The following is a 17,466-nucleotide window of genomic DNA, read 5'->3' on the forward strand; positions in this document are numbered from 1 at the left end:
TTCTGTGCATTAATTTTGTATCCTGCAACTTTACCAAATCCATTGATTAGCTCTAGTAGTTTTCTGGTAGCATCTTTAGGATTCTCAATGTATAGTATCATGGCATCTGCACAGTGACAGCTTTACTTCTTCTTTTCCGATTTGGATTCCTTTTATTTCCTTTTCTTCTCAGATTGCTGTGGCTAAAACTTCCAAAACTATGTTGAATAAGAGCAGTGAGGGTGGGCAACCTTGTCTTGTTCCTGATCTTAGTGGAAATGCTTTCAGTTTTTCACCATTGAGGACGATGTTGGCTGTGGGTTTGTCATATATGGCCTTTATTATGTTGAGGAAAGTTCCCTCTATGCCTACTTTCTGCAGGATTTTTATCATAAATGAATGTTGAATTTTGTCAAAAGCTTTCTCCGCATCTATTGAGATGATCATATGGTTTTTCTCCTTCAATTTGTTAATATGGTTTATCACATTGATTGATTTGCGTATATTAAAGAATCCTTGCATTCCTGGGATAAACCCCACTTGATCATGGTGTATGATCCTTTTAATGTGCTGTTGGATTCTGTTTGCTAGTATTTTGTTGAGGATTTTTGAATCTATGTTCATCAGTGTTATTGGCCTGTAGTTTTCTTTCTTTGTGACATCCTTGTCTGGTTTTGGTATCAAGGTGATGGTGGCCTCGTAGAAAGAATTTGGGAGTGTTCCTCCCTCTGCTATATTTTGGAAGAGTTTGAGAAGGATAGGTGTTAGCTCTTCTCTAAATGTTTGATAGAATTTGCCTGTGAAGCCATCTGGTCCTGGGCTTTTGTTTGTTGGAAGATTTTTAATCACAGTTTCAATTTCTGTGCTTGTGATTGGTCTGTTCATATTTTCTATTACTTCCTGATTCAGTCTTGGCAGTTGTGCATTTCTAAGAATTTGTCCATTTCTTCCAGGTTGTCCATTTTATTGGCATAGAGTTGCTTGTAGTAATCTCTCATGATCTTTTGTATTTCTACAGTGTCAGTTGTTACTTCTCCTTTTTCATTTCTAATTCTATTGATTTGAGTTTTCTCCCTCTTTTTTTTGATGAGTCTGGCTAATGGTTTATCTATTTTGTTTATCTTCTCAAAGAACCAGCTTTTAGTTTTATTGATCTTTGCTATCATTGGCTTCATTTCTTTTTCATTTATTTCTGATCTGATTTTTATGATTTCTTTCCTTCTGCTAACTTTGAGTTTTTTTGGTTCTTCTTTCTCTAATTGCTTGAGGTGCAAGGTTAGGTTGTTTATTCGAGATGTTTCCTGTTTCTTAAGGTGGGCTTGTATTGCTATAAACTTCCCTCTTAGAACTGCTTTTGATGCATCCCATAGGTTTTGGGTCGTCGTGTCTCCATTGTCATTTGTTTCTAGGTATTTTTTTATTTCCTGTTTGATTTCTTCAGTGATCACTTCGTTATTAATAGTGTATTGTTTAGCCTCCATGTGTTTTTATTTTTTACAGATATTTTACGTAATTGATATCTAGTCTCATAGCGCTGTGGTCAGAAAAGATACTTGATACAATTTCAATTTTCTTAAATTTAGTAAGACTTGATTTGTGACCCAAGATATGATCTATCCTGGAGAATGTTCCATGAGCACTTGAGAAAAATGTGTATTCTGTTGTTTTTGGATGGAATGTCCTATAAATATCAATTAATAAGTCAATCTTGTTTAATGTATCATTTAAAGCTTGTGTTTCCTTATTTATTTTCATTTTGGATGATCTGTCCATTGGTGAAAGTGGGGTGTTGAAGTCCCCTACTATGAATGTGTTACTGTCGATTTCCCCTTTTATGGCTGTTTGTATGTGCCTTATGTATTGAGGTGCTCCTATGTTGGGTGCATAAATATTTACAATTGTTATATCTTCTTCTTGGATCGATCCCTTGATCATTATGTAGTGTCCTTCTTTGTCTCTTGTAATAGTCTTTATTTTAAAGTCTATTTTGTCTGATATGAGAATTGCTACTCCAGCTTTCTTTTGGTTTCCGTTTGTATGGAATTTCTTTTTCCATCCCCTTACTTTCAGTCTGTATGTGTCTCTAGGTCTGAAGTGGGTCTCTTGTAGACAACATATATATGGGTCTTGTTTTTGTATCCATTCAGCCAATCTGTGTCTTTTGGTGGGAGCATTTAATCCCTTTACATTTAAGGTAATTATCGATACATATGTTCCTATTACCATTTTCTTAATTGTTTTGGGTTTGTTTTTGTAGGTCTTTTCCTTCTCTTGTGTTTCCTCCCTAGACAAGTTCCTTTAGCCATTGTTGTAAAGCTGCTTTGGTGGTGCTGAACTCTCTCAACTTTTGCTTGTCTGTAAAGGTTTTAATTTCTCCATCAAATCTGAATGAGATCCTTGCTGGCTAGAGTAATCTTGGTTGCAGGTTTTTCTCCTTCATCACTTTAAACATGTCCTACCACTCCCTTCTGGCTTGCAGAGTTTCTGCTGAAAGATCAGCTGTTAACCTTATGGGGATTCCCTTGTGTGTTATTTGTTGTTTTTCCCTTGCTGCTTTTAATATGCTTTTTTGTATTTAATTTTTGACAGTTTGATTAATATGTGTCTTGGTGTATTTCTCCTTGGATTTATCCTGTATGGGACTCTCTGTGCTTCCTGGACTTGATTAACTATTTCCTTTCCCATATTAGGGAAGTTTTCAACTATAATCTCTTCAAATATTTTCTCAGTCCCTTTCTTTTTCTCTTCTTCTTCTGGAAACCCTATAATTCGAATGTTGGTGCATTTAATGTTGTCCCAGAGGTCTCTGAGACTGTCCTCAGTTCTTTTCATTCTTTTTTCTTTATTCTGCTCTGCAGTAGTTATTTCCACTATTTTATCTTCCAGGTCACTTATGCATTCTTCTGCCTTAGTTATTCTGCTATTGATCCCCCTAGAGTATTTTTCATTTCATTAATTGTGTTGTTCATCGTGGTTTGTTTCATCTTTAGTTCTTCTAGGTCCTTGTTAAATGTTTCTTGCATTTTCTCTCTTCTGTTTCCAAGATTTTGGATCATCTTTACTATCATTATTCTGAATTCTTTTTCAGGTAGACTGCCTATTTCCTCTCATTTGTTAGGTCTGTTGGGTTTTTATCTTGCTCCTTCATCTGTGGTGTGTTTTTCTGTCTTCTCATTTTGCTTATCTTACAGTGTTTGGGGTCTCCTTTTTGCAGGCTGCAGGTTCATAGTTCCCGTTATGTTTGGTGTCTGTCCCCAGTGGCTTATGTTGGTTCAGTAGGCTTCCAGGTGGAGGGGGCTAGTGCCTGTGTTCTGGTGGATGAGGCTGCATCTTGTCTTTTTGGTGGGCAGGTCCACGTCTGGTGGTGTGTTTTGGGGTGTCTGTGGACTTATTATGATTTTGGACAGCCTCTCTGCTAATGGGTGGGGTTGTGTTCCTGTTTTGCTAGTTGTTTGGCATAGAGTGTCCAGCACTGTAGCTTGCTGGTCGTTGAGTGAATTTGGGTGCTGGCGTTGAGATGGAGATCTCTGGGAGATTTTCGCCGTTTGATATTATGTGGAGCTGGGAGGTCTTTTGTTGACCAGTGTCCTTAAGTTGGGTCTCCCACCTCAGAGGCACAGCACTGACTCCTGGCTGCAGCACCAAGAGCCTTTCCTCCACATGGCTCAGAATAAAAGGGAGAAAAAGTAGAGAGAAAGAATTAGTAGAAGTAGGAAGAAAGAAAGAAAGAAAGGAAGGAAGGAAGAAAGAAAGAAGAAAAGAAGGAAAGAGGGAAAGAAAGGAAGGAGGGAGGGATGGAGGGAGGGACGGTGGGAGGAAGGAAGGTAGGAAGAAAAGAGGGAAGGAAGGAAAAAAGAAAGAAGGAAGATAAAGTAAAATAAGAGTAAAATATAATAAAGTTATTAAAATAAAAAATAATTATTAAGAAAAGAAATTTTAAAAAATGGACGGATAGAACCTTAGGACAAATGGTGGAAGCAAAGCTATACAGACAAAATCTCACACAGAAGCATACACATACACACTCATAAAAAGAGGAGGGGCTTCCCTGGTGGCGCGGTGGTTGAGAGTCTGCCTGCCGATGCAGGGGACACGGGTTCGTGCCCCGGTCCGGGAAGATCCCACATGCCACGAAGCGGCTGGGCCCGTGAGCCATGGCCGCTGAGCCTGCGCGTCCGGAGCCTGTGCTCCGCAGCAGGAGAGGCCACAGCAGTGAGAGGCCCGCGTACCGCAAAAACAAAAACAAAAACAAACAAAAAAAACAAAAAAAACAAAAAAAAGAGGAAAAGGGGAAAAAATCATAAATCTTGCTCTCAAAGTCCACCTCCTCAATTTGGGATGATTCATTGTCTAAAGGAAGGAAGGAAGGAAAAAGAAAGAAAGAAAGAAGATAAAGTAAAATAAAATAGTTATTAAAATTAATATTATTAAGAAAGAAAAAAAATTAAAAAAAAAAAAGACGGATAGAACCCTAGGACAAATGGTGGAAGCAAAGCTATACAGACAAAATCTCACACAGAAGCATACACATACAGACTCACAAAAAGAGGAAAAGGGGAAAAAATCGTAAATCTTGCTCCCAAAGTCGACTTCCTTAATTTGCGATGATTCATTGTCTATTCATGTATTCCACAGATGCAGGGTACATCAAGTTGATTGTGGGGCTTTAATCCGCTGCTTCTGAGGCTGCTGGGAGAGATTTCCCTTTCTCTTCTTTGTTCTCACAGCTCCCAGGTGCTCAGCTTTGGATTTGGCCCCGCCTCTGCGTGTAGGTCGCTGGAGGGCGTCTGTGTTTTGCTCAGACAGGACGGGGTTAAAGGAGCAGCTGATTCAGGGACTCTGGATTACTCAGGCCTGGGAGGGGGGAGGGGCACGGAGTGAGGGGCGGGCCTGCGGCGGCAGTGGGGGGAAGGGAGGGGCATGGCGTGAGGGGCGGGCCTGCGGCGGCAGAGGCCGGCGTGACGTTGCACTAGCCTGAGGCACGCCGTGCGTTCTCCCAGGTAAGTTGTCCCTGGGTCCCGGGAACCCGGCAGTGGCGGGCTGCACAGGCTCCCCGGAAAGGAGGTGTGGATAGTGACCTGTGCTCGCACACAGGCTTCTTGGTGGCGGCAGCAGCAGCCTTAGCGTCTCCTGCCCGTCTCTGGGGTCCGCGCTTTTAGCCGCGACTCGCGCCCGTCTCTGGAGCTCCTTTAAGCAGAGCTCTTAATCCCCTCTCCTTGCACACCAGGAAACAAAGAGGGAAGAAAAAGTCTCTTGCCTCTTCGGCAGGTCTAGACTTTTCCCGGACTCCCTCCCGGCTAGCCGTGGTGCTCTATCCCCTTCAGGCTGTGTTCACGCTGCCAACCCCAGTCCTCTCCCGGCGCTCCGACCAAAGCCCGAGCCTCAGCTCCCAGCCCCGCCCGCCCCGGCGGGGGAGCAGACAAGCCTCTCAGGCTGGTGAGTGCCGGTCGGCAACGTTCCTCTGTGCGGGAATCTTTCCGCTTTGCCCTCCGCACCCCTGTTGCTGTGCTCTCCTCCGCGGCTCCGAAGTTCCCCCCCCTCCCGCAGTCTCCACCCGCCAAAGGGCTTCCAAGTGTGTGGAAACATTTCCTCCTTCACAGCTCCCTCCCACTGGTGCAGGTCCCGTCACTATTCTTTTGTCTCTGTTTTTTTCTTTTTTTCTTTTGCCCTACCCAGGTACGTGGGGGAGTTTCTTGCCTTTTGGAAGGTCTGAGGTCTTCTGCCAGCGTTCAGTAGTTGTTCTGTAGGAGTTGTTCCACGTGTAGATGTATTTCTGGTGTATCTGTGGGGAGGAAGGTGATCTCCGCGTCTTAGTCTTCCGCCATCTTCCCCTCGTCCCCCTTATTTATTTATTTTTGGCTGTGCTGGGTCTTCGTTTCTGTGTGAAGGCTTTCTCTAGTTGCGGCGAGCGGGGCCCACTCTTCATCACGGTGCGCGGGCCTCTCACTATCTCGGCCTCTCTTGTGGAGCACGGGGTCCAGACACGCAGGCTCAGTCGTTGAGACTCACGGGCCCAGTTGCTCCGCGGCATGTGGGATCTTCCCAGACCAGGGCTTGAACCCGTGTCCCCTGCATTGGCAGGCGGACTCTCAACCACTGCGCCACCAGGGAAGCCCTGTATGAATTCTTTTCATCTCTATCATCCCCCTTTGTGGTAGATTGTATTAGTATTGCATTCAACAGAAGATGAGACTGAGGTACGGAGAGGTTAAATAAATCGTCCAAGACCACATGGCTAGAAAGTGATGAAACCAGGATTCAAACCCATGCTATTGATCTCTAGAACTCCCCCAACTACTACATTTCCTATGGCACTAATATCCAGAACACTTTGCTCTATAAAATTATTAATTGCAAAATGTTGACCCAATGTCTACTTTAAAGCATATGCATCATGCAGCAATATTCTTTTTCTATCTTTCAGGTCCCTGCACTCCTAATCCGTGCCATAATGGAGGAACCTGTGAAATAAGTGAAGCATACCGAGGGGATACATTCATAGGCTATGTCTGTAAATGTCCCCGAGGATTTAATGGGATTCACTGTCAGCACAGTAAGTCATCCACAGTCATTGTGCTTTTACTATCATTGATTGCAAAATATACAAGTCATTATTCTTGTTTGTAATAGAATGATAGAATCTTTGAGCAGCAAAGAACCCTGGCCATTGGCTAATGCTACTTCTCTCCCACTGAATACACCACATTCCCCACTGACTCCTAGACTGTTTCTATCCTCCCAGGCGTGTTGGCCCTTTTCATCGTTGTTCAGCCATACTTGCAAAATGCTGCTTTTATATTGAACTGATATGTGTCTCTTTCTTTCACATTTGTCCTAACGCTGCATTCTTCAAGCTTCCTAGACATTATTCTGTTGATTCAGTTCAGAGATGATACCCAGAAAAGAAAACTGCCCACTCTGCCCTATCTATAAGCCAGCTTCCTCCTTCTCACATGTCAGCAATTTTAGTGTGAAAATCTTTGTAAGTTCAACAAGTGTGCTATCTGCATATCTCTCTTTTATGCTTGTTCTTATTTAACCTGAAGTTAAACAAAATATGTCCACTTGTGATGATTTTTTCTTAGAAGTATGGCTCAACATTACTGTCCTTCTAAGGATTTCTAACAGTAAAAGTCTGCCTTTGTATACTCTTACACTCTCCACCCTAGAGCCCTGCAGCACAGGAAAAAAAAAAAGTTAGGATGATATGACCTTGGCTACAGTCCTTGCCACTAAACACTGGACAACATCCCATTATGAAAATTCTATTCTCATTTCAAGAGGGGATTCCTCTGTAAGTGTGTGTGCTCTATGCAAGCAACCCTTGATTGGGGGGGCTCAAGTGGGGTTGCCAGACTGTCTTCCTCCGGATGCTGCTCTGACACTATGTCACAAAGCTTTGCCAATAAGTTAGTAATATTCTCTTCAGGTGATTAGGTAAGTGTCAAGGCAGCCAAGATTCTGGGCTCCCATCTCTGTCTTTCCAGAGATGTTTTGAGATATTCATGTGTGAAGGCTGAGCAGTGATGCTACAATAAGGAAGAATCAGCTGTGGGGACTTTGGACTCAGCCTGACAAAAATCAGGAGCTTCTCAGTCCCTTGTTGGTGATCTGAGCCCTTAGAGACAGTTACAAGCAGTGTAGGTATTACAGTAGACTGTATTATGTGTATTATAACAGGCTTCTACAGAAATTCCACAAATTCCTGACCATTGAAGGTCTCCAGAAAAGTACGCAATATTCTCAAAGTCTCAGAGCCAGGATGCACTCTGCATTTTTTGCTGATGATTGGAAATCTGGCTCTGTCTGACATATCCAATTTTGCCTTACTCATTCTTAACATCATGGTCTTAATCATCACTCTAGTATTCGTGGCTTATATATTCACTACTCACGCTAGGACATTCGCCATTCCCCTCTTCCCCTCCCTCTGATCAATATCCTATTCCTCCTTCAAGACTCAGGTTCTATTAAGACCTTAAACCTATGTTTAAGGTTTATGGGAAGCTGGAGGCTGAGGGATTCAATTTAGAACTGGGATTTTGTGGTCTAAACAAACTGGTCCCTCTTCTCTGAAGTGCATCACTATTAGAAGCAGCAGAGAATAAGGGAAAGGGATTGGATTTGGAATCAGAGACCTGGATTTGAGACCTGACCTCTAAGTTATTGGATAAGTGACCCTGAGCCAGTCACTTGACCTTTCTGTGCTTGAAGACATATAAATAGAGGAATTGAACTAGAAATAAATGATCTCTGGCTCATACAAGCTAGGAGAGTATTATGACTAAATGGGTAGCTTGCTTACTGTACAAAGGTTATCAGGTCTTCCTCTTTACAGATAAAATTGAAAAGGATTATATATTGGGAAAGAAAATTTAGAAGTGCTGGAAGCCCTGAGAGCTTTTCCAGGTGGGAGAACCAAAAAAAGCAGCTGTTTAGTCCCTTGCAAGAACTGCTAGGGATTTGGGTTTGCGTTTCACAGTGGTAATTATCTTATAGCCTAGATATACTCTAGAACCTTGCTATTTAAAGTGTAGTCCTGCATCAGCATTTCCTGGAAGCTTGTTGGAAATGCAGATTACCAGGTGCCACCTCAAACCAATTAAATCAGAATCTTAAAAATGATCCCCAGTTGACTCCCACACATATTGAAGTTTGAGAAAAACTGCACAAGGCTTTCAGTAGCTATAACTAGTCATCTCATAGGTTAAGGTAGCAACTTCTGCATTCAGTTACATAACAATGCATTATAGGCAAAATATTTATTATCTTTTTGCTAATAAAAACTATAGTGAAAATCAGAGATGGACCAATATAATATGAACATTTCATTTGGGAAAAGAATTGAAAAAAATTCTTCAGACATCCAGTTATAGCAGGGCTTACTAATTTAGTTCTATATGACAGAATGTGAATTAAATATCTTTTGGAATATGCTAAATAGTTAAAGAATTTTAAGTTTCATGACATAGGAGTGACAAATACATAGTTAATAGGTTTAGTTTAACAACTATTTTGTCAGTATGTTACAAATTAGAAAAAATGTTTCCAGTGCTAGCATTAATATTACCTACATTTTTTTTTTAAATTAGGTTTTGGTTTTGCAAACAGTTTTAGGTTTACAGAAAAATTGAGCAGAGAGTACAGAAAGTTCCCATATATCCCCCTTCCTTAGTCTTCTCTCTTATTAACTTCTTGCATTAATTGGGTATATTTGTTATAGTTGATGAACTGATATTAATATATGATTATTAAGTAAAGTGCATAGTTTACATTAGGGTTTACTATTTGTACTGTACAGTTCTATGGATTTTGAAAAATGCATAATAGCATGTGTCCACCAAAGCCTCATACAAAATAGTTTCACTAACCTAAAAATCTGTGCTCTGCCTATTCATCCCTCCCTCCCTACGCCCAACCCCTGGCAACCACTGATTTTTTTTTTTTTCACTGTCTCTGTGGTTTTGCCTTTTCCAGAATGTCATACAGTTGGAATCCTACAGTATGTAGCTGGAATCATATACTATGTAGACTTTTCAGAGTAACCTGTTTCACTTAGCAGTATGTATTTAAGTTTCCTCCACGTCTTTTTGTGACTTGATAGCTCTTTTTGCTTTTAACCACTGAATAATATTCCACTTTATGGATGTACTTCAGTGTGTTCATTCATTCACCTATTAAAGAACGTCTTAGTTGCTTCTATTTTTGGCAGTTATGAATAAAGCTGCCATAAACATTCATGTGCAGGTTTTTGTGTGGACATAAGTTTTCAGCCCATTTGAGTAAATACCTAAGAGTGTAATTTTTATGGTAACAGTACATTTAGTTTTGTCAGAAACTGCCAAACTGCCTTCCACAGTGGCTGTACCATTTTGCATACCTGTTGGCAAAGAATGAGAGTTTCCTATTCTCACAAGCATTGGTTATTGTCAGTATTTTGGATTTTAGCCATTACAAATGTTTTTTTGGTAATGAAAATAACATGAGGTTGTAACTTTATAACTAATAATGATTAGTATTGGTTTTTATATAGAATTATCAAATTATACATGTTCTTAAAATGCCATACATTAATGTGTATCATATACACATATGTAATTATGTGTATATATGTATATATACATATATGTATATATACACATATGTGTGTGTGTTAATTATAAGATGAGTTGAACACCAAAATTGTCTAGAGGTTAGACTTTTGAAAGGCATTTTTAAGCAAGCACTTTTCTGGTGGGAGCCGCATTTTGGGCTGGCTAGAAGTAATCATATTTTATTTGTTACCTAGTTACAAATCTAATGCCTTAGGGAAGGACTGTTTCTTCATTCTCAGAATTCTATGCCCATCTTACTGAAGGCATTCTGTGCATTCTCCCTACCTGTGCACAGCTCTGCAACCTTCAATTCCTTTTATTGGGTTGGCCAAAAAGTTCAAACTGAGAAAGATGGCCAGAAAAATCACAGAATCTAAAATTTTCCTCTTTGTATATTATGCTAAATGTTGTAAACCAGTTTGGTGTTAATTTGATACTATTGACTAATGGCTTCATACATTCAACAAATATCTATTGGGGACATGAGTCATTTTACTTTTTTAAATTACATATTTCACTTTTCTCAGAGTTAGCCAATGGTATTTGCTGTTCTGACAATCACTGTTCATTGGATTAATTACATATTTTGCAGTTACATGTGTTTTCTGATAGATGATGCTTGTTAGAATCTGGTTCCACCTCAGCCCTATTGAATCACAATCTTTGATTGGTACCCTGGAGATAGTTAAAAGCATCCATATGGTCCTTAGGTGCACCAAGCTTGAGGACTACTGGCTAAAAGAATGACCTTCAATTTCCAAATTATACAGGAGTAAACTTGCTTTTAGGGAAAGAATTCTGGATTAGACTTGGATTTTTGATGCAGTTCTATCTTGATCGATTGATGAAGACTTGGTTAGTATTTAATGGTTCTTTGATTCAGCTTTCTCATCCAATGATTCAATTCAATAAACACTTACTGAGAACTTCACACTGTATTATGTTCTGGAAATAATATGTCTATAAAAAGTAGAATTAATAATCCTTTGCCCTGTTTCCCTAAATAGGATATTTGTTAGAGTAAGATGAGACATTTTAGAACATACTTTACATATCTTAAAGTGTAACAAATTCCTAATGGATGAATATTTTAAAATATAATGGGGATTCCTATTGGTCTTTAATTTTTCCCTTCTCTTAAAAAAATTTTTAATTGTAATTTTTTTTTGAAAAATATGAGTTGTAGGGCCGGGGTGGGGGGGGAAGCCTAATTTGGAACTTTATGCTTTTCTATAAGAATTCCTCTCTTACATCCTTAATTCTAAGAGGTAATTATTATTTTGTTAAATTACTCTTTCTAATGTTAGTTTGATGGCCTCTTTATTTTAGCTTTCCCACTAGAGGATAAATTTGTCCTAATAAAGTATTCACTTCAAAACTGTGTTGAAACAACCTGGAGTTATTACTGACACCTGCAAGCTCTTTAACCACAGTGGCTAAATGAAGACCTCTAAGGAGACTTCCAAAATAGACTTGCCTCCAACCTCAAAAGGTTTCTGACTATAGATAGAGAATTCAGAGTTTTCTGTTCACTGAGGACTTTGCAGGTCAATGTTAGACCCCTTAACTCTATAAGCCAAAGGTTCTCGAACTTGGTGTGTATATGAATCATCTGGGAGTACAGATAAATATTCAGATTCATCTTGCTCATCTGTAGAGATTCTAATTCAATAGAAGTAATTATGGACCCAGGTCTGCCTATTAACAATTACCCTGGTAAAACTGACACAAACAATTCTAGAACACTGGTTCTCACTTTGGTTGCACATTAGAATCACCTGGAGACTTATGAAAACTACTAATGCCTGGCTTCCACCCCAGAGATTCTGATTTAATTGGTCTGGGGTATGGTCTAGGCATTAGGAGTTTTAAAACCTCCCCAGATGATTCTAATGTGCAGCTAAGGCTGGGAATCAGTGTTCTAGAACTATACTGCCGGGAATTACTATGTCTTAAAGACACCAAGCAGAGAAATACAGAGAAATGAAGCTTAGGATACACAAATATAACTCCACACTAAATGTATAATCAGGCAACCTTATTGAATTTTGTCATTCAAGCTTTACTTAATATAACGGAAATCATCTTACAGCAAGAACCCTCAACTGATTGAAAGAATCAGGCCAGAGGAAGATATTAGCTTACTGTTCTTAAAATATGTTATCCCTTAATCTATCTGCAATAGTCAGCGTTCCAAGGCATTTTCATTTTCTTGTTTTCACTCTTTTCAGGAGTCTCGCAAAGAGCACTGTCCTGGCAGAGCTATGTACTAGATATTTACACAGAAACACTATTCAAATATAGACACAGTCTGTGATTTTTTGCAGTGAAATATTCAGATATCGTCAAACTCAAAATATTTGAAAATTGCTACTTTAAATGACAGTTAAACATTCTTCTTTTTTCCTGTTACTTATTAAAAGAAATCTGATTGTCAGGAAACCATAAGTTCTGAACAAAAATATGTTAAAATCTGCCAGAAAGGTTAGACTTATGAAGGTGGTGTATTTATACTAATAGGCTTGACCTTCTAGAACTGATTCACTCATGATTTCATAAAGGATCTCTCCAGGAATAGAGATGGTACCACAAATACAGTTTAAGAAAAGAAATTTGTTGCATGTAATCCAAACTTCCAAGGCCTCTCAGTTTGTGGCAATATTTAACTTTGATTTCCTAATTCCTGTTGCTCTTAGCTACCATTTTCCAGTGCCATTTACGCCTGTGGGGCCTCATTCTCTCCTGAAGTCTTCCTCACTCAGGCCAGGAGTTTATTTATTTATGCATTTGACAGGTAATTTTTGAGAGCTTACTTACTGCTTTGCCAGGCTGCCACATGCTTAGGAACGAGTATGAGCTCCCTGGCTCTGCTGACGGTTCCACCTTGAAAATATTGCTCAGGGGCTGGCTGCACTTTCCTCTGCTGGTGGCCACCCAGGCATCTGAAACTGCACATGGTCTAAGGAACCATCAGGCCAAGTTAAGCCGTTTTAAGGACATTGGGTCCTACTGTGTTCCCTGGGGTTGGAGAGTCACAGGGCTTTTCCCAGAGCCTCACACATCCCTTTACGGACACAACTGCTCAACTTCCTGACCTAACTGCGCCTTCTTTTTTTTAAATTGAGATACAATTGACACGTAACATTATATTCATATCAGGTGTGCAACATACATTTTTTTTCTTGTGATGAGAACTTTTAAAATCTACTCTTTTAGCAACTTTCAAATATGCAATACAGTATTTAAAATTATAGTCACCATGCTGTACAGTACATCCCCAGCACTTATTTGTCTTGTAACTAGAAGTTTGTATCTTTTGACCCCCTTCACCTACTCCCTCACCCGCTGCCTCTTGCAGCCATCCATTTTTTCTCTCTATCTGTGGTGGTGGTGGCTGTTACTGTCCTTGTATACCTGAAGATAGTGTCAGATCCCACAGGTTGAGGGCTCAGTACCATAAGACTGCCCCCAGCCCACTCTGGATGGTCCCCAGGTTACCAACGACTTCTGTCAGAGTTGGCTACAAATAGGACATTCCCTCCTCAAGTTCTCTTAATTTGGTAGAGCAGCTCACAAAACTCAGGGAAACTCTTGCTTACATTTCCCAGTTTATTAAAGGATGTGGTAAAGAATACGGGTGAAAGCCTAGATGAAGAGATACACAGGGTGAGGTCTGTGAGGGTCCCGAGCACAGGAGGTTCTCTCTGTGGAATTGGGGTGTGTCACCTTCCCAGTATGGATATGTTCCCCAACCTGGAAGCTCTCTGAATCCCATACTATTGAGATTTTTATGGAGGCTTCCTCAAGTAAGCATGATCAATCATTAATTCCATTTTCAGCCCTTCTCCCTTCTCTAGAAAATGGGGGGGCAGGGCTGAAAATTTCAAGCTTCTAATCGTGGTTTGATCTTTCTGGTGACCATCCCTCACCCAAGAGACCACCCACAGCTGCCTCATTAAAACAAAAGACACTCCTATCACCCAGGAAACTACAAGGGTTTTAGGTGCTCTGTGCCAGGAACAAGGGAAAGAGACCAAAATAACCAAGTCCCTGGTGTCATAGGACTTCCATTCTAATGGAGAAAAAAATAATTTAAAAAATAGGACATATTCATTTACCATGTTGCTCAGCAGTTATACTCTTGGGCATTTATCCAAGAGAGATGAAAGCTTAAATTCACACAAATGTCTGTATGTTCATAGCAGCTTTATTGGTAATAAACAAAGTCTCAGATTGGCCCAGATGTCCTTCAACAGGTGAATGGTTAAACAAACATTGGTACATACATTCCATGGAATACTTAGTACTCAGCAATGAAAATGAAGAAACTGTTGATAAATACAACTTAGATAAATCTCCAGGAAATGAAGCTAAGTGGAAAAAAAAAAAAAGAAAAGCCAATCCCAAGAGGATACCTACTGGATGATTCCAAGTAAAACATTTTGGAAAAGACAGAATTTTAGAAAGGGAGGACAGATTTCCAAGTGTGAGGGAGGGAATAGAGGAAGGTGAGTCCTTAAAAGGACAACGCGAGGTATCCTTGTGGTATTGGAACTATTTGGTATATGGACTAGCATGATGGATACACACACCTACTTATGTGATAAAATTGTACAGAATTACTTACATATACACAAATGAGTATAAGTAAAACTGGAGAAATCTGAATAAGGTTGATATAGTAATAGCAGTATTTTAGTTGTGCTTTTATACTACAGCTTTGCAAAATGTTAACCATTGTGAAGAACTCGGTATATATTTCTTTGTCTGATTTTTTACAAATGCATTTGACTCTACAATTATTTTAATAAAAATTTAATTAAAATGTAGCAATATATATTATGTATAATGCATAATAATGTAGTAGTAACATGTAATATCAACAATAATAATACATATTATAAGGATAAGGACTAAGGAGCAAAGGTTTTTGAGTGATATTTTAGAGCATGGCCAAAGTTTTCTCCCAGGAATTGACACCTGAGTAGAGATGTGAATGATGTCAGGGGTCATCCAGGTAAACCAGAAGGAGTAGCGAGTGCTAGGGTCCCAAGAGGGGTGTGTGCTTGGGGCACAATGAATGATGAGAAGGGAGGCAGAGAGGAGGCCTGGTCAAGGGCTGGATCAGGTAGGGCCTTGTAAGCCATAGAGAGGACTTTTTAATCTTATTGAAATTGAAGAGCACCTTTGGAGGGCGGAGAGCAAGGGAGTATCTTAATTCATTTGTTTGGAGAATGACTCTGACCACTGGTGAAGAATAGGCTCTGCTGGGGGCAAGAAGATGGTGCCTTGGACTGAGGTGGTAATAAGGACTTGAGGGGAGCTGAACAATGTTCAGATTTGGAAAGTCGTTTCAAGTGGATTACACTAGGATTGTAAATACTTGTTTTTTTCTAATTAATTTCAATAGCATTATAATTATTTATTTTTACTTAATTTTTTGTCATGAACTTGGGCAGTATAATATATTGTTATAACTTTCATTATGCCTTGTTACTGACATTTGTTTTTAGCCTTTAACAGCATCATTAGGATAAAATCTAGAATTTTAAAGAAAAAAGGTATATATACACATATACATATATACATATATAATCGATGCTTTAAATGTGTACGATGTTATTTAAGATATTGAATTTTCAAAATTTGATGTTTTCAAATGACACAAAATTGGTTATATTTAGATACTTTTAATTTTTTTTACATCTTTATTGGCGTATAATTGCTTTACAATGGTGTGTTAGTTTCTGCTTTATAACAAAGTGAATCAGTTATACATATACATATGTTCCCATATCTCTTCCCTCTTGCATCTCCCTCCCTCCCACCCTCCCTATCCCACCCCTCTAGGTGGTCACAAAGCACCGAGCTAATCTCGCTGTGCTATGCGGCTGCTTCCCATTAGCTATCTGGTTTACGTTTGGTAGTGTATATATGTCCATGCCACTCTCTCACTTGGTCACAGCTTACCCTTCCCCCTCTCCATATCCTCAAGTCCATTCTCTAGTAGGTCTGTGTCTTTATTCCCGTCTTACCCCAAGGTTCTTCATGACATTTTTGTTCTTAAATTCCATATATATGTGTCAGCATACGGTATTTGTCTTTCTCTTTCTGACTTCACTCTGTATGACAGACTCTAGGTCCATCCACCTCACTACAAATAACTCAATTTCGTTTCTTTTTATGTCTGAGTAATATTCCATTGTATATATGTGCCACATCTTCTTTATCCATTCATCCGATGATAGACACTTAGGTTGTTTCCATCTCCTTGCTATTGTAAATAGAGCTGCAATGAACATTTTGGTACATGACTCTTTTTGACTTATGATTTTCTCAGGGTATATGCCCAGTAGTGTGATTGCTGGGTCATATGGCAGTTCTATTTGTAGTTTTTTAAGGAACCTCCATGCTGTTCTCCATAGTGGCTGTACCAGTTCACATTCCCACCAGCAGTGCTAGAGTGTTCCCTTTTCTCCACACCCTCTCCAGCGTTTATTGTTTCTAGACTTTTTGATGATGGCCAGATACATTGTGTCACTTTATCTTTCACATTAGCTGAGTCATAATAATATAGTACAGTGTATTTTAAAGAAAACATTATAATGGAAGTGATATGTAAATCAAGACAAATACAATTACATACTAAAATACAATAATGATTTTGAAAAAGAGGACAACGTTTACATTTTAATCGGAAATCCGGAAATCACAATTGCATTGAGTGGGTATTTAACATCAGCCTTTAGAATATAACTTGATCAGTTTTGCTCTCACGATTCCTAATTGATTTTGCAATCACGCTGCAGCCTATAAGTTTAGAGAAATTTTAGGCAATATATTCCTTGGAAGTAAATTATTCTTAGATATTCAGGAAGTTTTAATCAATTTATAAGATACATCTTAAACTAAAACATTTCTAAATGAGTATTCTTCCTCCCAACCACATGAAAAAGACTCTTTCGGTGGTAAGTAAAGGAATTGCTTTTGACTCTTGCTAAATAAAATGAGTATAGTTAATTTGAATAGTAAAGGCATGATTGTTAAGGGGGTTAAGAAGTTAAATGTAGAAGAGAGTCAAACTTGAATTCTTTCTATGTTATTAACAAGTCATATCAATTTGAACTAATGATTATGCTAAGCCTTGGTTTCCTTCTTTGTAAAATAGAAATAACTGGGCCCTTTGCCTTCTCTTAGGTCCAAGTTAATGATGCCCAGACAATTTAATATATGTGAAAGTGTTACGGACAATTTAGAAGTACATTTATAAACTTTCATTATTATTTCTGACTAGTTTCCAAAATACTTTTTCTTTAGTCATTATAGAAGAAATTGGTACTAAAATAAACACTGATTTTATCTGAGCGAATTTTGCAATAGAGAGAATAGGAAG

General features: G+C 39.1%; 1 protein-coding gene across 3 annotated transcripts in view; it reads left to right on the plus strand.

The window, feature by feature from the left end:
- EDIL3 (EGF like repeats and discoidin domains 3) overlaps positions 1-17,466 on the plus strand; it is a 429,504-nt gene that overhangs the window by 199,816 nt on the left and 212,222 nt on the right. For 2 of the 3 annotated variants that reach the window (XM_004281631.3, XM_012537379.3), the window contains one exon: positions 6,404-6,532. The exons of the other annotated variant lie outside the window; for it this stretch is intronic. In XM_004281631.3, the coding sequence (XP_004281679.1) occupies positions 6,404-6,532 (129 nt within the window). The remainder of the gene's footprint in view (positions 1-6,403; positions 6,533-17,466) is intronic. 3 annotated transcript variants of the gene reach the window in all.

Source organism: Orcinus orca, chromosome 3 (genome assembly GCF_937001465.1).
Source record: "Orcinus orca chromosome 3, mOrcOrc1.1, whole genome shotgun sequence".
Lineage (NCBI taxonomy): Eukaryota > Metazoa > Chordata > Mammalia > Artiodactyla > Delphinidae > Orcinus > Orcinus orca.